Source organism: Thamnophis sirtalis, unplaced genomic scaffold (assembly GCF_051295495.1).
Source record: "Thamnophis sirtalis isolate CommonGarterSnake01/CBP01778 unplaced genomic scaffold, rThaSir2_p1.2 scaffold_6, whole genome shotgun sequence".
In the NCBI taxonomy this organism is placed as follows: Eukaryota; Metazoa; Chordata; class Lepidosauria; order Squamata; family Natricidae; genus Thamnophis; species Thamnophis sirtalis.
In genome coordinates, this window is record NW_028261386.1 from 48,650,941 (window position 1) to 48,677,351 (window position 26,411).

At 37.4% G+C, this 26,411-nt stretch overlaps 1 protein-coding gene across 1 annotated transcript; it reads left to right on the forward strand.

Moving 5' to 3' along the window:
* The first annotated feature begins 2,238 nt into the window (after positions 1 to 2,238).
* Positions 2,239 to 24,648, forward strand: LYPLAL1 (lysophospholipase like 1). Its single transcript, XM_014052809.2, has 5 exons — positions 2,239 to 2,396; positions 5,108 to 5,207; positions 19,261 to 19,430; positions 23,042 to 23,157; positions 24,315 to 24,648. The coding sequence occupies exons 1-5, from the start codon at positions 2,306 to 2,308 to the stop codon at positions 24,537 to 24,539; spliced, it is 702 nt and encodes a 233-aa protein (XP_013908284.1). The 5' UTR covers positions 2,239 to 2,305; the 3' UTR covers positions 24,540 to 24,648.
* Positions 24,649 to 26,411: the final 1,763 nt, after the last annotated feature.

Below are 26,411 nucleotides of genomic sequence, written 5' to 3' on the forward strand. Positions count from 1 at the left end.
ATTGTCTAGGACTCTAGGAATCAAATTTGGCTTGGGTCACCTATTATCTTACAACATGCATTCTCATATATGTTAATGTCAAGACGTGGTAGAAATACAATATTGTCTAGGACTCTAGGAATCAAATTTGGCTTGGGTCACCTATTATCTTACAACATGACCTATTTCACAGAAGTATAATGACTGCAAATGAGGTTAACCATAATGTATGGCATAATGTGTTCTGTCACAGATGGTTCTAGAAGCTTTTAACTGCAGCCTATTTCACTTTTAAATAAAATGATGCAGTCTTTTTTCTAACAAAGAGATGTCACGCCTGATGCTAACAAGGAATTTGATGCTTCAGCCAACATGTTTGATTTTCCTCTTGTTGACAGTCAGTTTGTTCCAATTATAAGCACACCACCCCAAACATCATTTTAACCCGGCAAAAATGATCCATTTTCAGTGCCTGTTAGTGCTGTGTGGACAGATGTTGTCATGCAAAAATAAGTATATTGTAATGGAAATGTGAATAAGACACTTGTTTACCTATGTGACATGCCATAAATCTGGACCAAAGTAAACTCATCAGAATTATGCCTTTACACCCAGTAGTGATGCTGAACAGCTGGAAAGCTGAACTAATAAGTGATGAAAAATGAGGCAGGGGGCAGGGGTGAGATGGGAAGCTACTATTATGGCAGAATATAAACTGGAGAGAAAAATACACCACTTATTATCTTTATTAGGCAAAACATAGAAGCTATAAATATGAGACCCTAGCAATATAAAATGTAATTTGGGAAGGAAGGAGTGGATAATTGTTTACTTCACTGTGTTTACTGAATTTATCCACATATGCGGGAGATTAAAATGCCTCCTACAAATTGTAGCAATACTCAAAATGAGCACCAGGCCTTCCTAAGGAGATCTGAGTTGCCAAGGAAGATTTGAGAAAGACAGAAGGATTATTGACAGGACTAGGCAATTGTGAAAACAGCCAAGACATGTTGCTGCATGATAGGACAATCTACATAGACCTTGGACCAGAAGGAATATTGAGTCTTGTTTCAGTGCTGGCCATGGGACACCATCCTCCCTTCTGACAGCAGCAAGCTATCTTGGCAGGCATAAAACAGGAGTGTCCAACCTTGACAATTTTAAGATCTGTGTACTTCAGTTCCCACAATTCCCCAGTCAGCTAGACAACCAATCCCTGAAATAAGAGCAGATTCCTTGACAAACCCAACTTTGCTGATTCCGCACCACACCCTTGGGATGGTAGGGTGTGGAGTGTATCTGTGTCAAGAGGAGAGGGAAACATAGTTTTAACACTGTTGCAGCAAAAGATGGCTTAAGCAAGGGCTGACTAGGGAGCAGATGAAACATCACAGCCACATAGAAGAAAAGCCACAGCTTGGGCACACCTGTACAGGAGTTGGATGCAAGTGCTGGGAGAAATATGTAAAAATCTGCATTCTGGGCACAAAAGGAAGAAATACTGTAGACCCATACATAATCACCAAGTTCCTATTTCTATGGGATGGGAAATCTGTATAAATTCAAGTCCTATTAACATTACTCTAAAATAACTTAACACCGGCTTCTATCACCAATTCCTATCTTCCCGTTTTCTTTTTCCTCCAGCCCTTGCAACGCTCATTTTTGCACGATTCTACACAAGTTTACTCAGGATAGGATTCCTGTGTATGCAACGCAAATTTCTCCAAGTAGTAAACGTGGCTGATAAGGCAACCTTTATTTTGGATTAGAGATAATGAATGTTTAGAACTGTGCCGATTATCAGACAGTGGGTTCTCGGAAAAACTGAGTGCGGGAAAACACAGGTAAAGATGCCGAAGCAGGCGAATGTCATTTTTATTTTTTATTATTTCGTCAAGCATGTATTCGATAAGATATACAAGTATAAACACTCTCTCCAAAATACAGCGTTATTTTCTTTAAAAGACTTCGCGCTCTTCTCTCTTGGCGTTTCCCCCTGAAAATGCCAAATGGTATTATTTAGCTAAATTTTCAATGCCAACTTTGAACCTTTGAAATAGGTTTCAAAGACTTAAAATCGGTTTAACACGGCATTGCCCGGAGCATCACTTCCCCTTCCTCCTCCTCTCATCCAAGCGAGCAACAGACACCCGCAACCCTCCTCTCCACGCAACCGAGCCACTTTCGCTGAACTGGTGGGAGGCGGAGCTTTGCTCCCAGAAGCTCCGTGCGCCTCTCACGCGCGGCTGCGCCGTAAGCGGCGGCTTGTTTGCTTCCCCATCCCCACCCCTCCTTCGGCCGGGGGAAGGAAATAGGCGCTATGGCTGTTCAGGCGGCGTTGCAGAAGAGCCTGGTAGTGGTGAGCCCGGCGGGGAGACACACGGCTTCTGTGATCTTTCTCCATGGCTCAGGTGGAGGCTCCCGATCCCAAGATGGTCTGCTGTGGGCGACAATCTCTGGGCTAGCCCGTGGGGCCTTTTCGCCGAAAGAGGTCACGCGTGCATTAAGCCCATGACGCGGTTCGCCTCGTTTTGGCATACAGGACTTGCGTGTGGAATGGGGCAAGCCCTCGTGGTTTGTTTACTAAACCCCAAATGTGTGAACCCTCCCAGAGAGGTACTCGGGAAGGGAAAGGCTGCCCCGGGAGGATGATCATTGCCCTATTTTTCTTCCTTTCTTAAAAATCTGCCTCGTAATTCCACCATTCCTCATAATGGTGCCTTAATTGTTCGGAATGGCATAATTCTAAATGAATACAATCACAGTTGTTCATTGTCAAATCCAGGGCTGCGGCAAATCTAACCTCAGGTTATTGCCGATGTATGAAGAATGGTTGCTGGATTTGGGTTTGGTTAGTCTAGAGCAGTGGTTCCCAAACTTGGCAACTTTAAGACTTGTGGACTTCAACTCCCAGAATTCTCCAGCCACAAGTCTTAAAGTTGCCAAGTTTGGGAACCACTAGAGAAAAGAAGGAGGGGGGGGGCATGATAGCAGTATTTCAGTATTTGATGGAGTGCCACAAAAAGGAGGGGATCATTTTATTTTCCAAAGCATTAGAAGGCAGGACAAGAAATAATGGTTGGAAACTAATCAGGGATAGAAGCAACCTGGAATTAAGGAGAAACTTCCTAACAGTGGGGACAATTAACCAGTGGAACAGCTTGTCTTCAGAAGTTGTGGGTGCTTCATCACTGCAGGTTTTTAAGAAGACACTGCACAGTCACTAGTCTGAAAAAGTATAGGACCTTCTGCTCGGACAGGGGGCTGGACTAGAAGGCTCTATTCTGATTCTGAAGGCAGTAGAAGCTCTCTCCAGACATGTGCAACGTAGTGCAGGGGCTTGTGTGTTCTGGAGTGTTTTTATGTCTGGTCCCGTTCATACAGAAGTGTACCTTTCGTGTTCCCAGTAGATTTCGGTATCAAACAGATTAATGTATGGAAAAAGACCATGCCCCTATTATTTGCAGAGGCAGCTGTACTGATGCCCTTATATTTGTGGCTTTCTTTTTACAAATTGTTATAATCATGCAGATGCAAATAGTCTTTGACTTACAATCATTCGTTTAGTGACTGAAGTAACACTGGCCCCTAAAAAAATGTCTTAGCACTGGTTTTCACATTTAACAACTGTAGCATCGCACAATCAAAATTTGGGTGCATGGCAACTGAAATGTATTTATGACAGTTGCCCTGTCTTGGGTCATGTGATCACCATTTGCAACCTTCCCAGCCAATTTCCAACCAGCAAAGTCACTGGGAGAAGCCAGATTCGCTTAACAGTGGTTTGCTTAACGATGGCAAAAAGTTGCAAAATGGGGTGTGACTGTGTTGCTTAGCAATAGAAATACAGTTGGAGTCATAGGTTGAGGACTACCTGTAACAGTGCCTGCTCCAGGTTAAACATTCAGTAATTCACATTAAACATATCTCCACGTTAAGCGTTCTCCACATACAGAGTAGCTGAAAATAAGAAGCACAAGTGTTAAGCAATAGAAATAGCAATGCTTCTTGTTTTGAAAAAAACGATTGATTTAAATTATGCTCACCATAATCAAGGAGGCTTTTGGCAGTTTCCCCATAGCTAACTCTCCAATTGTCTCGTTTATGCTATGTTCAAAATACTCACTTCATTGTCATATGATTGACATATGCTAGAAACCTCTATTGGAAAGTGACAGAGTATTCACTAATAACAATATGGAATTGTTCCTCCTTCATCCACAATAATTTGGATAGCTTTTTAAAAATCTGTATTTCCTATTCAAGTATTGAAATTTTCAGGTTTTCCCTTTTACAGTAAAAAGTACAATCAACCGTTACCTTTTCCTTTAAGACAGCCAGACCTACATAATTAAAATAAGCAGTTTGATAATTGGCATTTTCTTTTTAAAAATGGTGCAGTTTTAGAGTTTCACTGATATAGGACTGTGTCAATCAAAGCAGAGGATCCACATTATAAGAAGTTGTAGTTCATTATGTCAAACCCTAATTGGTCTAGTTCTGTGTATCACATATTTTATTGAAATATATTTTACCAAAATATAAATGCAATCTTCAATTATCTCTCCCATAGTAAAAGACCAAGATCTGCTTTCTATCATTTTAGAGTATAAATTGTGGAATTATGATCCTAAGTTACAGAAAGAAAATTCCAGTTAAATGTTAAGAGGGAAATTCTAAACAATAACAGCAGTTTGGTTGGGGAATCAACCAGCCATCAGAGAGGTAACGTGTTCCTTCATTGGATGCATTCAAGCAGAGATGAGAGCTGACAAGGACTATATAATCCAATATAAAGTTGGATTCTTGCACTGAGTAGGGCAGGGACCTCCTTAGTGAAGATGGGTACAGGCCTTGACTTATCTCATGACTTAACATCCATAATGGGCAAGTTCCCATCAAGGGAACTTGATCAAGGACTACCTTTTTATTTATTGTTGATGTTTGAAAACCAGTTGCCCATTAGATTTGGTTTCTATAAGCAATCAGTTGTATCTTTTCTAAAATTAAGTTTTAAAAGAGAAAGTTGTATGGACAAGATGAACGCTGAGGTTCATAAGACAGTTCACATTGCTCCGTTGTATAGATGTCTAATTCAGTTCTATCTGTTTGTGTTATTCAGGTGATACCGGTCAAGGGATAAGAGACTGGATCAAGCAGGTTTTGAAGCAAGATTTGTCTTTCCAACATATAAAAGTCATTTATCCAACAGCTCCTGCCAGGTATTGTGTTCTTTCTTATCTTTGGTAGTGTAAATCTATAAAATGATATTGAAAAAATAGAAGGTAATTTTTGTAAGGATTTAAAGTTCCACTCATGTTTCAGAAATCAGTATCTCTCTGACTTGTTCTTTCTTTCTTTAGTAAAGAAGTTGTTTATAGAGGTAAGAATAAGTCCAGTAGGGATACTAATAAAAGACAGCTGAATAGGGTATATCTCTCAAGTCTCAAAAGTCCTAAGCTTTTGTTGTTGTTAGTTGCAAAGTCTTGTCCAACCCATGACCCCATGGACAACATTTCTCCAGGCCTTCCTGTCCCCTACCATCCTCTGGAGTCTATGTAAGCTCACGCCTACTGCTTTGATGACTCCATCCAGCCACCTCATTCTCTATCGTCCCCTTGTTCTTTTACCGTCAATCTTTCCCAGCATTAGGTTCTTCTCCAGTGACTCCTTCCTTCTCATTAGGTGGCCAAAGTATTTGAGTTTCATCTTCAGGATCTGGCCTTCTAAAGAGCACTCAGGGTTGATCTTCTCTAGAACTGACCAGTTTGATCGTCTTGCAATCCAAGAGACTCGCAGGAGTCTTCTCCAGCACCATAGTTCAAAGGCTCAATTCTTCGGCACTTATCCTTTTTTTTTTTTTTAAATTAAACAGAAACACAAAAAAAGAATCAATACCCCTAGGTCAGTGAATGGCGCTGTGCCTGGCTGGAAAGGGAGTTTGCTGGGTGGCTGCTCATGAGTGTGGTCACTTCATGGCTGTTGTGTTGCGCTGCTGCGACAGCACAACACAACCATTTTCCCCTGAGGCTGTGCCCGCTCGAAAGAGAGCAGCCACCCGGCAACCCCAAAACAATAAACCCTCCCCTCATAATAAGACCCAAGCCATATTTTGTGGGTAAAAAGAAAATAAGATCGGGTCTTATTTTCAGGGAAACACAGTAAGTTTAAGAACTGCTTTTCCTTAGTTACTTACCATTGTTAAGTAACTTACCAATGGTCACAGCCACTGCATGGCAGATTATACATAAGGCTTATTTATTTTCTTAAGAATATTGCCAGGCTATTTTTTTTAACTCCTTGTTGATTCTTCATGTTGTCCTTAATGCAATGCTATCCAGAAATCATACTTCCTATCCTTCAGTAATAATTATTTTTTCTAAACTTGAAAAGTATCATCACTTTCTTCCTTTAGGGATAAAATATCTTCATGCAGCTCATCACAAAGACTTTTCCTGCCCTCTTAGCTGAATGGAAAAGTAAATCGAGAAACTATAGCTTATAGTTGCAGCTGATCCTAGAAATATAAAAATGTCAAGTTACAAAATCATGGTTTACATAAGGCTTATTTTTCCAGCTTCTTATAAAACTCTTATTTCCAAGAATTTCCCAAGTTAGTATAATTAATCCTAGCATTCTAGGGTATTTTTATAAACTAATGAGAGATGTAGTTGCATTCAGGTACATGAAACTTTCACTTTTATGGTTAACATAGGATCTATTCAGAAAAAAAACATTTTCATGTAAAATTCAGCATTTCAGGAATAGAATAGAAAAGAAAAGAATAGAATAGAATAGAATAGCAAAGTTGGAAAGGACCTTGGAGGTCTTCTAGTCCAACCCCCTGTTTACTCAGGAAACCCTACACCACTACAGACAAATGGTTGTCCACCATCATCTTAAAAACTTCCAGTGTTGTTTTAGTAGATCTTGCATCAATCACAAAGTTGGGTTAAATTACTTTTGAGAATCCTTCCAAGTCTATAATTCTAGATTATTTTTGAAAAGCAGCAAATAAAGTTCCAGTTCATGAGAAAACTATCATGTATCTAAAGGCTTCCTGTTGCAGAGAGCAGTGGCACATCCACAATTCTTACTGGTAACCAAGCACAACCGAGAGGGATTGCATGTCACTTCTTGTATACTGTGATCCCAACTCAAAGATATTGGGTCTTCCAGGGAAGAAATGGTGGACTGAAGACAGTTTCACAAAAAGTAGAGTGAGTAGGTAATAATCCCTCTCCAGACAAAGAAAGGACATATATTGGATTTGCAAAAGCGGCTTGTTAAAGCTTCAAGAATTTTGTGAGAAGGGACAAAGTAGAAAATGAAAATAAAACAAGTTCTAGGACATTATCAGAAGGGACTAAAGATCAAGATGGTTAAGTAAAATAATAAAGTTGGTTTATTTGATTAAGATTAAAATGTATATGTTGTTATCTCTGGCAACACTTAAAAGATTCTTGCTGATATCTGGATTAAATTGATGAGGTTTTTATGGATCTGTTTATAAAAAAGAGGATATGGAGAAAGATCATTTGTTGCATTTTAAGAAAATGAGATAAGTTACTAAAATTATATTTATAAGGAAGGGGAAAGTCATTGCTTTATTTTATTCTTTGTAGTTTTTATTTGTATTAGTTTTTATTGTGATTTTAAATAAAAATTGTTATAAAAAAAATAAATGGAGGAATCATTGAACCAGGTTTGAAAAATTGAACTCCGCCTGTGTTCTACTGCAGGTTGAATTAATATGAAAATATGAAAAAGTTGAATGGATCAAGAAGTAGCATGCAGTGTTTTCTGTCAAGGAGAAGACTGATGCAAGAAATAGTTTTTTAAGACTTTGGGGGGCGGGGGGAGTCTGAACATTTCTGACCCAGAAGTAAATTCTGACCTTGAATTGGTATGTTAAAGGATGCAGATGGAGAGATAGTAACTGATTCTAAGTGGATCATTTCCTATGCTGAAGATGAAGTTAAATCAATACCCCACATTTTACCAAGTCAGAACCTACAGGAATATACAGAAATGTGGCAAGTAACAGAAGAAGAATCAGTAAAGGTTATGCCCAATCGATGCCAGCAAATTTGGAGAACAGCATAGTGGCCAGTATATTGAAAGATCAGTCTACATACCAATAATGATGAAAAGAAGATTTAATGAAATGTACAAATTATCTTACAGTGCCTTTAATTTCACATGAGAGCAAAACAATGCTTCAGATCCTCCAACCCATATTTTATCCCAACATGCAAAGAGAGATGCCAGATGTTTAAATGGTTTTAGAAGAGGCCAAGGAACAAGAAATATTATTATTCATTCATGCTGAATAATTGAGAAAGTCAAAGAATATAAAAAAGAACTCTATATGTGCTTCAGTAATTATAGACAGACTTCAGTTGTGTCCATCATGTCACACTCTGAAATGTGTCATTCGGAAGTCAGAATCTCGGAATACATTATCTTCATGCAAAACCTATAAAATAGATTAGGAAACCTCATTTTAAACAAACACTACAAAGCAGAATGACTCCAGGAAGGCAAATGAGAGAAGGCTATATATTATCACCTTATTTATTCAAACTATGTGAAACATCTACTGTAGGAAGTTGGATTGGAATATTTTTTTAAAAATTAGAGGAAAAATAACAGTAGCTTACACTATGCTGAGGACACTATTTTGATAGTGTCTGGTAGTAAATGAACTGACAGCTCTAATAATGAAAGTCTTGAAGAAAAGTGGAAAATGGAGCTAAAATTACATATATATATTATATACCTTGAGCTGGTGAGATTTGAACCACTGAACTGCAGATAACAGTCAGCTGAAATGACCTGCAGTACTGCACCCTAACCACTGCGCCACCTTGGCTCATATGAGCCAAGGTGGCGCAGTGGTTAGGGTGCAGTACTGCAGGCCACTTCAGCTGACTGTTATCTGCAGTTCAGTGGTTCAAATCTCACCGGCTCAAGGTTGACTCAGCCTTCCATTCTTCCGAGGTGGGTGAAATGAGGACCCAGACTGTGGGGGCAATTTGCTGACTCAATTTGCTAAAAATCTGTAAACCGCTTAGAGAGGGCTGAAAGCCCTATGAAGCGGTATATGTCATTCATATATAGTTAGAATTGTACAGATTTGGAAGAAGCAGGATAAAAAGAGAATTGACATTTTTGCATTTTGGTATTGGTCCAGAGAATACTACGGAAGAAAACAAACAAATGAGCCCAGACCTCTCATTGAAGGCAGAAATGAGCTGCCTCAAATTATCATACTTCATAAACATTATCTATAAATAACAATTCTTTAGATAAAACTAATCCTGGGAAAGACGGAAGAAAAGACAAGAAGGCAGCAAGAAGCATCAAGATACATGCCCTTGCCTACAGTGGCAGTGGATGCAACGTTGGAACAAAGAATTAGATTGGGAACAAATTGTCGTGGAGAAAATCTATCTGATTGCTAAGAATTGCACTGATTTGGTGTCATAATCAAATTGAACTGTAGCTGCCAGGTTATCTCTTCTGCATTTGTTTGTTGGTTTTTACAGCAAAGCATTTATATATTTTAAACTTCAATAGATTTTACAGGCTATTCTTCTCCAACCTTCTTCTATTTGTTGTATGCAATTAAAAATGTCACTTTGCATATGACACTGACAGCTGGGCAGTAAATCACAGAGTGTTGCTATGCTGTCACCTTCCTGGATATAATTCAGTAACAAGTTGAAACAGAGCAGATGGAAGTTATGTTGCAAGTATTTTGTAAATGGACACAATAGATTTTGGCAGAAAATCATTTTAAGTCTCTGTGTTTCCATGGATAGGGTTCTGTACTTATTCCTAAAAGATCCAAGTTTCAAATACATATTCAAATATAATAGACAATCTCAGTTTCATTCTCCAGATAGATAGGCAGAACAATGACCCTGCTAAGTCTTCCCTTTGATAATTTGCTTAGTAATTTTTGAATTAGTTTTTCCGGTGATTATGAAAGGAGGTTTGCAAAACCCATACGTAATGCAATTAAAATGATTTCAGAGTTTATAGAATAAACAACCAATTCAGTTGGCATTCTGTTAAGTGCTCTTTGATACCGGTTCACAACATAAAATGTTCAAGTGGTCACAACAGATTTGCTAGTTGTTGCATTGGAGTTTGATGATATTTTTTGTGCATGTGCAAAAAAGGGATTTCTTTCTAAACAAAACAATCTACCTCAATGTATCAATTGGCAGAATCATGGCGTGATCCTAGTTGACTCCAGCAGTTGGGAATCCAGATAGCTCTCTCTCAAGTGAAGCTGGCTCATTCATTTGCACTTTACTGGTGTCTCTACATAGGAATGTAAAAGCTTGAGAGGCTTTACTGTATTCCTTCCAAGAAGAAAACAAATGTTATTTGTTAGAGAAGCATTCAAAGGCAATGGAGGAAGAGCACAAATCTTGGTATTTCCTGGGTTTATCTGCAGTGGATTTGCTGTTCTTACATTCCAGTTATTGGAAGAAAGTTGCCAAAGACACGTTCTCTCTCTTCTATTAAATGTTCTCCATTCAAAGGCTTTAGAAAAGATGATGGGAATGACAGTTCTAATCAGAGAAAGGACAGTACGAATGAAAGTGGCTTCCATCATAGTCAGTGCTGCCTTCATTTGCTTTCAGGAACTTCAGACTTGATATACCGCATAGTCAAATAGAATTACTGAAGTAAATTAGATTTGTTGCCCTGATGCCAAAAGGGTAAACCATCTCATTCTAAAATTGGCCTCATACCCTCAAATCAACACTTAGAATGCCAAGTATAACATGATCATTGTGAGAGCAGATATTTTTAACTTTTTGTGATAGGAGACTGACTGGGTCTCTTAGAAGTGACAGACTTTTACTCAATGCTGTTTATCTAAAAAATCTAGTGCACTTTCAGCAATAATGCTTGGCCAGCATGGTAGATCTGGCTGAAAAGCTCAGTTCTGATTAGAACATTTGTTGTGAACCCTTCTGATAGAGCAGTGGTTTTCAAACCTGTCAACTTTAAGATGTGTGGACTTCAACTCTCACAATTTTTCAGCCATCATTCTGCCTGAGGAATTCTGGAGGTTGAAGTCCATGTATCTTAATTTGGCAAGTTTGAAAACACTGAGATATGGGATGCTTTTTCTCAAAACTAGAAGTTAATATCTATCCAAGATTATGGCTGCTTTTTAGTTCCTTTGATTGGTGTGCTTACTTGCAATATATTTGGTTTGCTTGCTGACCTTATATGAATAGGAACATCAACTGAAGAAAGAGAGCCAGGGCATACCAAAACCAGTTCATCAAAACTGGATTATGTCACATTAGCAATAATAGTGCTCCAGTGACAGAATGGTTTGGGAGTTGATCAAAGGAACAGATTTTTTTTGCCTTTCTGCATTTAAAAACAAATCTTCCAGTTTTAATTTAAAGGGGGGGGGGGGAAGGTGCTTCTTGATATTATAAATTGTGAATAGTTTCCCAGTATAATCTCACGAGTCTGATTTAACTCTGCTGTCTGCTGCTTAATTTAATTTACTGAACTATAGACATTTTCGGCTGGGCTTGTGTAGATGATGACCTCTATCTTGATAAAGGTTGAGGTAGGAGTTGCAAGTAAAGCCTATGGCTGCTTTACTGGCTAGAAGTGTAACACCTCTTCAGAGACCTGCACAGCCTTCTTTACTATAGCAATTTGGGGAGAATTATTAGATTATTTCATACTATTAACTTTAGGTTCAGAGCTTCACTTAACTATATTCCTTAATAAAAGTTTTCTGTATCAATAGATCATGGTCACTAAATGGGAACAATATATGGGAAGATAAGCATAGCTCATTTAGAATGCACATTTTATATAAAAAAGACTCAGATTTAGTCTCCAGATCAAAATGGATCATGCTACAAATATTTTCTTCCATTTAAAACCATAAAGACCCTCTGCAAATCAGATGAAGTAATACTGATTAGTCTAGAAGTCAACTTTCAGTTATTATAATAGTACAGTGGAGTTTCTCATGAGCTCCTGTGTGCTGCAGTGGATATCGTCAGAAAATTTTGCTTTAAAAAAATGCTGGGGGGGGGTGTTCTTTAATCTTGTAAATAAAAAACTTGTGGGGGTATTTGTTTTAGGAACTGACAATTCTGTTTTCAACCAGAGTTTCTGTTACAATCAGACTGCCAGTGGTCATGGCTATTAAAATGGGGGATGGGGAGATTTGAGTGTTAGCTTTATCGTTCATTTCCCTTCACTTTTTTCCAATTTGTCAAAGTTGCAGTATTTTGTGAATTAGCTGGTGACCAATTGAAATAACGGATTCATTTGGTGAATATACTAACCTTTTCCTTTATGCTCAATAGTCATTGGAAAAAAAATGCATTTAAGGGCTGTATTTTCCAATGGCCAGTTTCTAAATGATTTATAATTGTGGCCAAATAATAATCTTGCAAAGATTATATAATTTATAGGTTAAGGATTATGTAGAAAACCTGCTCTACATTTCCATAGGTCACTTAATTATTTACAGTGCCAAAAAACAGCTGATTCAGCTTTCTCTTATGATATATAATTTCATCTTTTAATTCCCGCAGGCCTTGATTATTGTGATTAAATGTGTTGCAACTTTGGTTGGAATTTTAAAAATAGCATCTGCTGCCACGTGTCTCAAAATGCCTTTTCTCTCTTTTGAGCAGGCATGGCTAAAACTTTAAATACTGTTACAGCTGCTAGCAGAGCAACTTAAACATTTGTTTTCTGTTGAATGCCTAAATCAAGAAAGAATATTTCTTATATTTCTCTTAAATAGAAAGTGATAGTTTAAATTGGCATTATAGCAGGTAACGTGTTCAAGTAAAAATGATGTTGTCCCAACTTTTTGAAATAACTATACTGTACCTTGTTACGCTTCACTAAATCTAGGTCAAGGAATCTCTCTGCATTTCCTTCTCACAATCCTTTCCACTCCAAATTCAAACTGAACCTAGCAAGACCATGGACTCTACATGCACTCTTTTCAGTTACCGGCAGATAACTTTTGCAGTTTTTATTGTATATATTGTGAAGAATGTTGATCTCTTTCCATTTAAGAAAATATTTATGGAGCCTTGGAAAATGGCTTTGTAGAATAGTGCAGACATTTTTTTAATCTTTCAATGCAGGGTGGGGGTTTTTTTTGGTCCCCCTGAATTCCTTGTAGCATTTCTCTCTTCTTTGGCTGTGATACAGAATCATCAGTCAGCTTGACACTATTTTAAATAAATTGGCAGATACTTGACTCACAAAAACCCTGTTGATAGTAATGGAGATGAATTGTTAGAATTGTATTGGGAGACTTGGATAACTCACCCAAATACCTCAGTCAGATTCCTACTCTTTTTACCAACTTTAACTATGGTCACATTTTTCTGATATTCTAAGCATACATTATTTTTATTTACACATACAAAGCAATCCAATGAAAATTCAATAAGGCTAGAATTTCATGAGATACTCAAATAAAAAATGTCCCTAAATGATGTTGTTTTTGTTTAGAATTCATTTTTCTATTCTAAATAAAGTTACGGTTGGTAATTTTATATATTAGCATTGTATTACCAAATTTCTTTTTTAGAATTATAGGTCTCTAGGTATATGCTTTTTAATTTTCCCTAAAGTTATAGGAGCTGAAGGAGCTATAATTTTATGTTGACTTTCTCCAGCTACCAAATTTCCTAATAGTTCTATTATAGTGGCTGCTTTTTATTCTCATTTAAATGTCTTTGATTCATACTAACAAAAAAAAAGATAAACAGGGTCATAACCAGTGAGTATATGATTGGGAAATCACTGGAAATTCCAGAGTTGGAGACTTAATCTGGGAAGAAAAAAAGCCAACCTGTAAAAAGACAATAGTAAATCACTTCCTTATTATTGTAAAGAAAATAACCTAGATATGTCTGTATAATTGTCCTATACCAAGATTGACTTGGAAAACTTCCTGTATTCTTTTTTAAATTTTGTTTATACCATTATCCTGTTGAATCTCTCTTTATAATCTTTTTTATTATGCAATAATAGTGTTACTTCTGTAAACTGCTTCTGACCTTTTATGAAAGGAGTATAAAAACTCTTCTAGAAATGAACTAATTTTCAAAGTCTACAGTCTGCATTTAAAGTTTGCCTGGATCTCCAGGGCCTCAGCTTGTGGAGATCTGATTTAAAGATATCTAATGCCTGTTATTTTTCAACTCTGCACAGTATGTGCAGCTATATAGCAACCAGGATGGAATTAATTTAAATACATTATTTTTAAAAAATTGAGTACCGTATTTTTCGGAGTATAAGATGCACCAAGGTTTTGAAGAGGCAATTTTAAAAAAAATAGTAGATAGAGGGAGAGAGAAAAACAGTAGGTAGGTGGGGGAGAGAGAGTAGGTAGGTAGGTAGATAGATGGATGGATGGAGAGAGAGAGAGAGAAATACAGTAGGTAGGTAGGGAGAGAGAGAGAGAGTAGGTAGGGAGAGAGTGAGTAGGTAGCGGGAGAGAGAGAGAAATACAATAGGTAAGTAAAGAGAGAGAGAGTAGATAGGTAGAGGTATATATATATTGAGAAATACAGTAGGTAGGTAGGGAGAGAGAGAGTAGGTAGGTAGAGAGAGAGAGAGAGAGAAATACAGTAGATAGGTAGGAAGAGAATGAGTAGATAGGTAGGTAGATAGAGGGAAAGAGAAAGAGAAATACAGTAGGTAGGTAGATGTTTCCAGGTGTATTTATCCACGTGTTGGAGAAGGAAATTGCAGACAACCTTCAGCACCTAAGACTTGTTTCTGCTGGCACAGCACTTGGTCAATCTAATTCTCATCAATCACTCTAACTAAAGAGCTTTCCAAAAGGAGGAAAAAAAGTTTTTGCACTCTGCAAACCTCCCCAAAACGCCCCGTTTTTTGTGAAAACGGGCCCATTTTTTTCAAATAAAAGCCATGAATAGCCTTCAGGGGGCTTGCAGAGTGCTCCTGGGGAGGGGCAAAACAAGCAAAAAATGGCCCATTTTTCACAAAAACGGTCCCAATTTTATTATCAACAAATTGCATACATAGCTATATGGAGGCTTATAGAGTGCTGCGGGGGGGGGGGGGCAAAAACGGCCATTTCTTTGCTCATTTCTGACCTCCCCAGCCCCCAGGAGTTCTCTGAAAACTTCCATAAGGGTATGCATCGCCATTTTTGTGAAGGGGCAGGGCTTCGGGAGGCAAAAAAATGTTATATTCGACGTATAAGACCCATCCAGATTTTCAGCCTCTTTTGAGAAAAGAGCCAATGTCAAACATTTGTAAAATAAAAATGAACACTCACCCAGGATTAAATACAAACATTATACAAGGAGTAAACAATTTAAATAATGGATTAAATAATTAATTAAGGAGACTCAGCATAATTATTTCTATCATAATTTATTCAGTAGTCAAAAAGTTTCTAAAGTTATCATTTCCAGAAAAATGTATTTTTTCTATATAAGATAACACAAATATACATTTTTCAGGACTCCATTCTTTAGTATATGCTTCATTTTTATAATATACTATACATAACCATGCAAAGTAATTATTTAGAAATTTTTCAGAATCATTTAATCAAAAAAGCAGAATGTTGATCTCAATATCAAACAATATTAGACATTGAATGAGCTCAAGTACAATTATCTGATAAATATTTGGACAGCATTTTTGGCGTTTATACATCCTTCACCACCTTTTAATTTCTCTAACCATCCTGTTTGCCTGGCTAGCTTTCTTTAACTAAAAATAGATTGAACATAAAAGAATCATATATATTTTGAAGTAATACATCTATAGTTTCTTAAAATAAAAACTCTACATAGGAAACATAATTATATTCAGTTCTTTCCAAATTTCTACATAACAATGAGGGGGGGGGGAGTCCAAACAGAGAAGACAGCAGCCATGACAGTGAAAGTAAAGCTATACCTTTTGTATATGTATAAATATCATGTAGAATTGATTCCCCAAGCTTTCTTCAGAGTACTTTCTGCAAGACGTTTAATGTAAAAGGACATTCTAAGCTTTTGAAATTATTTTGGCAGCTTGCTACAGCTTTACCATGGCTATTAAGATTTAGTGCTATGCATCGTTCTTGATGTATCAATTGTTCTTTTAGTAAGGAATATTCCCTATTTTTTTATCGTTTCACTAATACTTTTGACAGAACTATTGTTCCATATTGTCCCATTTATCAAATCTTAGGGTAACAGTTTTCCTCTCTTTCTATTATTATATATTTTATCTAAGAATTTCCCTGCAGTATCTGTTGTGATTGATCAAGTGTTGCCTGGTTCAATTTACTGTCTTCTACCAACAAAGAGAGTGTTCTTAGTCACATTCAAAGTTGTATAAACAAACTAAACAACTTTTCATTGCTTGTTTCTTACTCTGACCTGGTTATGCCTTTATCTCTGGTGCATTTCTTTGGAGAAGGGGGTGCAGGAGAATTGGTTATGAATCAATGATATACTAGGTCTTTCTGCCATACAGTAAATGGCTAGAACCTTTTAATCAGATAACTTCTGAATACTATTACATCAATAACAGTGATGTTAAACGAAGCATCATAATTTCATTTTGAGGAATGGTGGTGCATCAAAAAGAAAATCCAAGTCAATAATGATAGTCTGTCTAATGCTTGGTTAACATTACTGAATAGATACACTTACAAAAGTGGAACAGTAGAAGAAATATATGTTTTCCCTCAAACTATCATAATGTGATAATAATTGTATTTTTGTTCAATTACAAAGAATATTGATAGTAACGTCAAAGGTTGATTCATAAGTTATATCTAAAATAGACCTTCAGAATAAGAGTATGATGCTATAACAAGATTTCCTAATCTAAATATAAGGGTTATTGAAATCTTCTCCTCTAGTGTCTGAAAAATGATAGCTATTCTCAACATGGGCAACCTGGCTTTGAGGGTGTTTTTTTTTTTTACTGCAGCATTTACATTTTGCACACAAGTGAAATAACTTCATTAAAATATTCCTTAGTGTGGTTCTTTTATGATCTGCTTCATTTTGAAGGTTTTCAATAGCTCTTTATTCCTCAGATTTCAGAACTATAGGTATGTGTTCTACTCACATTTTGATTCCCCTTGCCTAACTACAAGTAGTCCTCTACTTATATCCACAAATGAGCAAAATTTCTGTTTCTTAGTGAGATAGTTGTTAAGTGAGTTTTGCCCATTTTACGACCTTCCTTGCCACAGTTGTTAAGTGAATCACTGCAGTTGCTAAGTTAGTAGTACGGTTGTTAAGTGAGTTGGGCTTCCCCATTGACTTTGCTTGTCAGAAAATCACATTACCTCAGGACCTTGCAACTGTCATAAATCTGAACCAGTTGCCAAGCATTTGAATTTTGATGATGTGACCATAAGGATTGTAAGTGTGAAAAACGGTCATAAATCCTTTTTTCAGTGCTGTTGTAACTTTGAACGGTCATTAAATGAATGTTGTAAGTTGAGGACTACCTGTATAGCCACACTCCTTGCCCAAATGTAGTTATGCCAATGAATATGAATTTATGGCTTATGAATAAATGTTAAAATCGTTGTTAAGCAAATATTTTCTCTCTTTAGAAATTTTAGTACATTTTGAGGTTTGGGGAGGAAGGCTATCTTACAGCTTTGAATATAATGCCTGAGAAATATTTTTGCACAACCAGAGGCTCAGAAAAATAATGAAGCCTATACATCCATCTTCAATGGGTAGAATATAAAAGGATAAGAGCTAGCCAAGTGGTTAAATCTCCCATGTTGAAAGTGAGGACACTTAAAACTTTGCTTAGCTTTCTTGGATCATGTTCATGGAATTAAAAGAAACTTCAGCTGGGAAGCATTTATTACAACAAAGAAGCTGAGTTGACAAAAAATGAATTTTTAAAACATGCATGTGTGCAAAGCTATTCTTTAGTATGGCAATTGGCACCCATGCCGACCCTGAGTTCTTCTGTTGCCAGTGAACTGGAAGCCAAGAGCCATCAGAAGCTACCACCAGTGGACCGATCTATTTCAAACTGAGTATCGGGAAAAGTAAACTAAGCTCCTCCAACATAGAAGAGATGGCATCATTCCTACAGACATTTCTACCTAAATTTACTGCTAGCCGTTTTACAAGAAAAAAATCTTAACTCTAAAAAAAGGAGGGCAGTGTATTTTGCATTGCTGAGACTTTTTTATTACCCATTAACATTATTCTTCAGATTCTGAATGTATCATTCCTTATCTGACATATGTTTATTTTTCTACTAAACTGGATCGACAGTTCTGGGACTGTGGGCTAGATTCCAGAGCTTCATTTTGGAAGAAATGGAATTACACATCTTTCTTTCTGACAAGACTTTTTTTTTTAAATGGATTAATAGTGTCTTCCTAAACAGCCTTTTATTTTTAAAAATCTGCATTGCTTTAAAAAAAATATTGTTTTGTTCAACTTGATGGGTTGTCCTCTGTTAGTGGATATCTGCAAAGGGCATAAGCTGTGTGAAGAATCAATTGAGTGCAGCGTTGACTTTTTGAAGGTTTAGAAAATGTTTCTTAATACATTTAACATTGCTTACTGATGTTGAAACTGTTAACACTGATAATCCAAGAAACTAAAGAATTTAAGAGAATTAATATGTGCTATTTTATCAAGTGTTTCTCTAATTATGGATGAGAGTGTTTCTTTAATTATGGATTTCTGTAACTGCTACTTTAAAACAACATGCTTTATAGCAATATTCGCTTTATATTCTTGTTTTCACTCACAGCAACTTTTTAATTGCAGTTAATGGTATGGTATAAGGAGTAAAACAATGCTGATGGAAGGGGAGCTGCATTCTGAGTTTAAAGGTTTGTCGCTGTACTTAGGGATCTGAGTAGTTGTTCTAAATATAGGCTCTTTGTATTCCATATTTTTTAATCTATGCCAAGAGAAGCTCTAAAGCAAAGATACTCACAACCAAGTTTAGGAGACTAAATGGCAAATGTGAGGTTAGGTTCCTGCATATGAACACCCTGTTTGCTCTTAATGTTCTATAGACATACATACCCTTAAAAATGAGTCAGGTTTTGTTTAAACAAACATAGCTGTTTGATGTAGTTTTGTCTTACCTCCATGGTTGAATGGCAGTTTTGCACACCAGTCTCCTAGGTACAAAGAGAATGATTCTAAAACACAAAAAACTTTTGTATGAAATTTGTCCTCATACATTTCTCATCCATCTTTCTTTCAGACCATATACACCAATGAGGGGATCTTTGTCCAATGTGTGGTTTGACAGATACAAGATCTCTAATGATTGCCCAGAACATACTGAAACCATTGATGTGATGTGTCAAGCACTTAACAGTTTGATTGATGATGAAGTTAAAAATGGCATCAGGAAAAACAGAATACTGTTGGGTAAGATTTGTAAGGAGAAATATATCACATTTGTAGGAGAATTCATCCTGTGAGCCAAGGCAATCCTAAAAATATGGTGAATGGCTTTGAAGGTTTCAACAGCCAAAGAGTTTGTAAGTCTTTAGTTACTAATCATTATTATTAGAAACAAACTTGATTTTAACTAGGATTGGTGACATTGGATTTCTATTGCAGAGGAAACATCATTCAATTTATAGAGAAATGATGACATAAAACCCAGTTGCACTAACTAATTATTTTCCAGAGAGGAGTTGTTAATCTCTTGAAAACTGTTATATTGCATAAAGTGGCAATAGAGATTGCCTAAGAATGCCAATTTATTAAAATATCTGAAGTTTTCTAAGCTCTTAAGAAAACAGTATCTTATCTGCCTAAAGCCTTATAGTGATAGACATGGTACAAGATGAAAAATGGAGGAGAAAAAGCCAAAACATGTAGATTTCCTTAGTCCCATTAATACTAATCCTTCCCACCCTGATGTACTCCAGACTAGTTAGATTACAAATCTCATCATTACCAGGTAGCACATTATGCTGTGGATAATATATTCTGCAGTCCAACACAGTTGGAAGACACTGAGTTAGAAAATTCCTGCTTAGTCATTCATGCAGTGGAATAATAACTAAGACCTAACAACCTGAGATGATTCTAGAAAAAGAAGCAACTAAATTTTGGTCCATCCGAAACAATGTGCTGAGGCTCTATTGCTAAGTGTTGCTATGATTCAGAAAGATAGCACAACACTCTTCCATAATTTTGACAATATTGTTTAACAAATTATTATTGAAATTTTCTTGAAAGTATCAAAAACATGTTGTGCTTCATTTCTAATCAAAGTCAATAATTCACAAGTTCATTTTTTCCATTTTTATAGAAAGTTCATAAGTTGTTTCTGGTCACAAATGTTTCCACTTAGTGTGAAAAGAAGGTACCTCACCAAGAATATATTTTCCCTGCCTTTTGAAGTACCGTATTTTCACGACTATAAGCCGCACTGAAAATTCTAAAATTTGATCAAAAACCGGCAGTGCGGCTTATAACCCGGTGCGCTTTATATTTGGAAAAAGATCGAAAATCTCTCCCTCCCGATTTTACGCTCAAACTTGAAACTCGCAAGCGAATGACCGCGAGCAGGCACGCACACGTCCCTTGGGTCTCTCCCTTCCTCCTTAGCCGGGAGGCACCAAACTGCGCCCAGCCATCCTCACTTCGTCCTGGTTAAGGGTGGGAGTGTCTGAGATGCCGCTGGGAGAATGTCCACTTCGGGTTGCAGGGATAGCAAATTTCAAGGAAAAACACAGCTGCTGGAATCGGTGCATCACCGAAAGTTCTCTGGTCTGGCTGCACCCGAGCTGGTGAAGCGCCCTTGCGATCGGAGCAATCACGCGGCTCACCTGCACTGGCTGTCTCCCTGGCGATAGGCGGGCGGTTGCGAGCACTCCATCAGCTTGGGTGCAGCCTGACCGGAGCCCTTTCTCTTCTCAGAAATGTCTTCTCAGTGGAGCTATAGCAGCCTGCATGCCCCTTTCAGGTACTTTGACACACACACACCCCGGGAGGGAGGGGGCCAGCCAGAGGGGCATAAAGGGAGCCGCAGCTTCTCTGTGAATGGAGGGGAAAGAGTTCGGCTTCTCTCTGCCATTTAAAGGCTGCAGCAGGGTGAATCCCAACTTTTTTCCTCTCCCTCCATTCAGAACGAAACTGCTCCAGCCTCCCCCACCCCCACGTTGCCCAGTAACCCTAACCTTCGCGCTCTTCTCCGCGTTCTCCTCGGGATTGCAATAGATGTCCAGAAGCAGCTTTTGGGGCTAATGGGGATTGGATTTCCAGCTCGATAGCCCCTGCCGCTTCTGGACGTCTATTGCAGTTGTGAGGAGCCGAGGAGAGTGTGGAGAAGAGCGCGAAGGTTCTTGGCGCTCCGGGAAGCGGGAGAGGCGCGCGGTTTGGTTTATCCTCCCTGGATGTCGCAGTAGCAGCCCCAAACTCACCGATCTCAGTGTTTTTCGCATCAGGGTGTGCTGCAAGAGGGAATGAGTGAAGAGTGAAGACCTTTTCCAGCCAGCGCAAAGGACTCCCCTGGACTTTTTTTGCTGAGCACAGGGCGACGGGCCCGCACCTCCACCACCAGCAATCCGGAAAGGTCTTCACTCACTCTCTCTTGCAGCATGCCCCGATGCGAAAAACACAGAGATCGGTGCGCTTGGGGCTGCTGCTGCGACGTCCAGGGAGGATAAACCAAGCCATGCGCCTCTCCCAGCTGCTTTCGCGGCTTCCTGGAGCGCCAAGAACCTTCGCGCTCTTCTCCGCTCCTCGCGACTGCAACAGATGTCCAGAAGCGTCGGGAAACGTGCGGCTTATAACCCGGTGCGCTTTATATATGGAAAAAGTTTGAAAAATTAACGTTAACTGATACTGCGGCTTATAATCTGGTGCGGCTTTTGGTCGTGAAAATACGGTATTTTTCTTGGGTACTAAATTACCTAGCCGAGGTGGTGCAGTGGGTAGAGTGCAGTACTGCAGGCCACTTCAGCTGACTGCTATCTGCAGTTCAGCAGTTCAAATCTCACCGGCTCAGGATTGACTCAGCCTTCCATCCTTCCGAGGTGGGTAAAATGAGGACCCAGATTGTTGGGGGCAATATGCTGACTCGGTAAACCGCTTAGAGAGGGCTGAAAGCCCTATGAAGCAGTATATAAGTCTAACTGCTATTGCTATACTAAATTCATATCAACGGTGATCAACCACCAAAAAATCCAGTTCTTGTGATCTCTTCGCAAGGAACCAGCTCTTCCAGGGCACAAGGGTGTGATCGTCATATCTCTCCTTCACTCTGGAGATATTTTTGTCAGCCAATAACTGGTTCCTGACTTGCATTTCCACTATAGTGCTGTACCTTCTCACAAGCCCATTCAAAGCAACATCGAACCAACCATCAATCCTCTGCCAGAAGAAATTAATGAGATTTATGAAACTTTTAAAAGATAATTGCTACAGATCCAATTAAAGCATTTGTGGTTCTCTTTGGATCAGCTTTTTTAGCTGTCTTGGAAACTCATGTAGTTTTCAATATATATTAGTTTTATAAACACTAAACCAATAATTCACTTTTATGAACAATTGTAAAAGGAACTAAAATAAATATAGCAAGGATGCAAGAAATATGAAACAGATTTGGAGTTTACCACAAAACCAATTATCTGAAGTCTTAAGAAATGTGAAATATATCTTATTGTCTTAAAGCAAAGTTAATTCATCAAAAGAATTTTAAATTTATAAAATCCAAAGGTGGTGTTTGAGAAAGTGAGGCATTTGCCAGTCAAATGACAAATTTAACACCAAGTCTCCTGTTTGCTTTTCAGCCATTTGTTGTATTATTTGTATCACCTAATCATTACTTATTTTTCTATTACATTGTGGTCAGGGAATCTAACATTCTGTCCTCACTAATAATTATTTTAAGGGAGGAAAAACGTTTGCTTAAAAATATACAATACAAGCTGCACATTTGTTTGGGAACAAAAGAAAACACTTCTGAAATCTTCTAAATATGTAGTTTAATCTCTCTCCTTATCTTTAAAATATATCCACAGGTGGTTTTTCAATGGGTGGATGCATGGCTTTACAGTTGGCTTACAGATATCACCAAGAGGTGGCCGGAGTATTCGCTCTTTCAAGTTTTCTCAATAAGAATTCAGCTGTTTACCAGGTAGATGCTCATTAGTTTTTAAATAATCCGCAGTTCTACCTTGTATTCATAAAATTATTCCAGAATTGGCAAAAAATAAGACATTATGAAGTAGCTGTATTTGTTTCATCTACTGAATTGTTTTTGTTTGTTGGACATTTTCTTTTAACAGAATGGCAAGACATAAATCAAATAAACAATTGGGGGAGCACATGGGAATTCATCCATAAGGCTTAAACTATGCACAAAAAGTCCACCACACTTTACATTTTGTAAAGTTCATGGATTGTCCACACTTGGATTGCCCAGTACTATATTTTTCTATGGAATCCAAATTACTTCAATAAAAAAGCTCATTAATATCTTATAAGCTTGTAAAAAATCTGCATTGGTTATATAATTTCCTTGTTTCCTTCTCTTGAAGGAATCCTTGACCAAATAGGTTAAGAACAGGAATAGTCGGCCACATGTGAATGATAGTTATAATATTGTGCCATATATGAGGGCAGGGACAGAAGGGTTCTTTCCATTAATGGACTTACATAAGTCTAGTTTCTTCCAGAGCATTTTTTCTTCAGAGATTTGGTTAGAAGCTACAGATCAGAGGCAAAGTTCATGCAGTTGAAGCCTTGTCTTTGTTTTGGGGCATTTCCATTTGAAGCATCGAAAGGAACAGGCCCTACTATGCTTGGTTCTTTGAAAACTCATTAACACGACTGTTTTAAGCACTCACAGCTTCATACAATGCGCAAGAGAACAGGCATTTGCTAGTGGGTATATCTTTCTATCACATACTTGTCCTGTCTCCTTGTTCTTGTGTGTTGGAAAACAAGTTTGAGGTAAGGAGTCTGCTACAGTTTTATAGAGGCTTTGCCTGATTTAAAATTGTGATAATGCAAGATCAACGTAGCATAATAAACCTGCTTGTTTATAGGGTCCTTCCAATGCAGACCTTCATCCTATATGTATAAAATATTAGGTATTTTAGGTGGCGGAGCCAGGTAGCACATATATGTTCATACTATTTTCATTGCATAAAACTTGCACGCTCCCTTATTGTATAATTGTCTGCCTTTTAAATGGAGAAGATAATGAATTCAGACAGAGTCTGGACAACTATTTCCTTTTTGTTAAAAATGTACATGATTTAAGATTGTTAATGTCTCTTTTGCTACCAGGCACTGGAGAAGAATGAAAGAGAACTCCCAGAGTTGTTTCAGTGTCATGGAACTGCTGATGAACTGGTCCTGTATTCTTGGGGAGAAGACACCAACAAAACATTAAAAGCTCTGGGAGCAAGAACTACATTTCTGAGTCTACCAAACCTTTATCATGAACTAAGCAAAAGTGAGCTAGAAAAACTGCAATCTTGGATTTTGAAAAAATTGCCAGAAGAGCTTTGATTAAAGAACAATAATGGAAAATACCATCGTAAAGTAGCATTATTTTATATATATATATGAAAGTGGCAATGTCTGCAAAAATTCATAAAATAGGGCATTGATAATTTTATTCAGTGTATTTCAGTTCTTCTTTTTTTATTTCTGTATCTCAAGTGATATTAAATAGTCCTTCTCATATTGAAAAAGTTGTATACATACCAAGACTTGTCTATATAGTTCAGTCACTTGAGGTGGATTAACACTATGATTTTATTTCAATGAAATTAATTTTGTGATTGTTTTCTTTACATTACATGACAAATGGCAGCAAGTTAAATATTAGTTAAGTTAAATATTTCCCAGATCCATGTATGGGTAATCCTCAATTTAGAACCATAAATGAGCCAAAAATTCCAAGACAGTTGTTAATTGAGTTTTGCTCCATTTTGAAACCTTTCTTGCCACAGTTTCCACAGTAAATCACTGCAGTTAAGTTAGCGACAGATTTGTTAAGTGAATTTGGCTTCCTCATTGACTTGCTTGTCAAATGGTCATGACCCCAAGTCTTTGGAAATAGATGCATGCACGTTGCCAAGCACCCAAAATTTGATCACCTGATCATCGGAATGCTGCAACAGTCATACATTTGAAAAATAGTAATAAGTTACTTTTTTCAGTGCTGTTGTAACATTGAACAGTCACTAAACAAATGGTTGTACACCAAGTACTACCTTTATCATTTTGATTTACTTTAGACAATTAATCCAAAATCACTTGTCATCAATAGGTTTATATTAATTACATTTATTCAGGCCTGAGTGTCTTTGCAATGTACAAGTACTGTTTAGTATGCATTCTTGAGACTGCATAATTAGACTGCAGTTGCTTGTTTCTATACCATTCTTCCTCCTGGATGAGCCAGTTTCCCGGAGATAGGTGTGGTGTATGTTGTTTTACAACCTTCATAATAACAAGAATACTTAAAAGCTAAGAAACAGAATAAACAAAAGGCAGAATTAAAGGCAGTCTATTCTTGCAAAAATTAAAGCTAGAATCAAAGCCACTTGGAATGATTTTGTATAGTGCTTTTTTTCACACTGCAATGTTGCAAAGTAATTCTGCAATGCAGTTGTCCAACAGTAATGGGAGAGAAAACTGCTTTTTCAGAAATTCAAACTCAATTTTCAGCGGGGCGCAAAACATTTCGATTTCAAAATATTTTGAATTTAAAACAGTTCTATCTGTAGCTCTCCATGCTGAAAATATTACACACTAAATACATTTCGAATCTGAAACGTTTTACACACCTCTTTTGACTCTATATATTGAGATAAATGTAAACTCTCTTTCAGAAGAGAGAGAGAAACTGATTTTAGCATGTCTATGGATATTCTCAGTCATCCATGTCATGGTTGTCCCAAAGGTGATTACTTTAATATAATTTAGATGTGCTTGGTAAGTAATTACATAAATATCATAACTTGTTAACATTTTGTTCGTTTCATTGTCATATGGTTGGAGAAATTCAAAAGCAAACAACAAAAGTATGATGTTTTCTAGCCACTGGAATTAGCTCTGATGTTTTAGGCAATATAATTGTCATGACTATAAACTAGTACACTTACCTTCTACACATTTCTCTAAATCATTTTAAAGAGGGGAAAACCACCTGGCAGATCTGGAGGTGGGGTGGAATCTTGATCTTCAGAGCTATTTCATAAAAACTTCCAAAGCTGCTATTTGACATTTGCAAAGTACCTAATTCATCAAGCTGATGAAAATGACATCAGATTAACCTATAACTTCTCTCGGGTTTTCCTAACCATAAAAGTGAGATAGGCTGAGATGAAAGAGAGAGAAATAGTCCAAAGTCACTCTGCTGAGGTTCAGTCC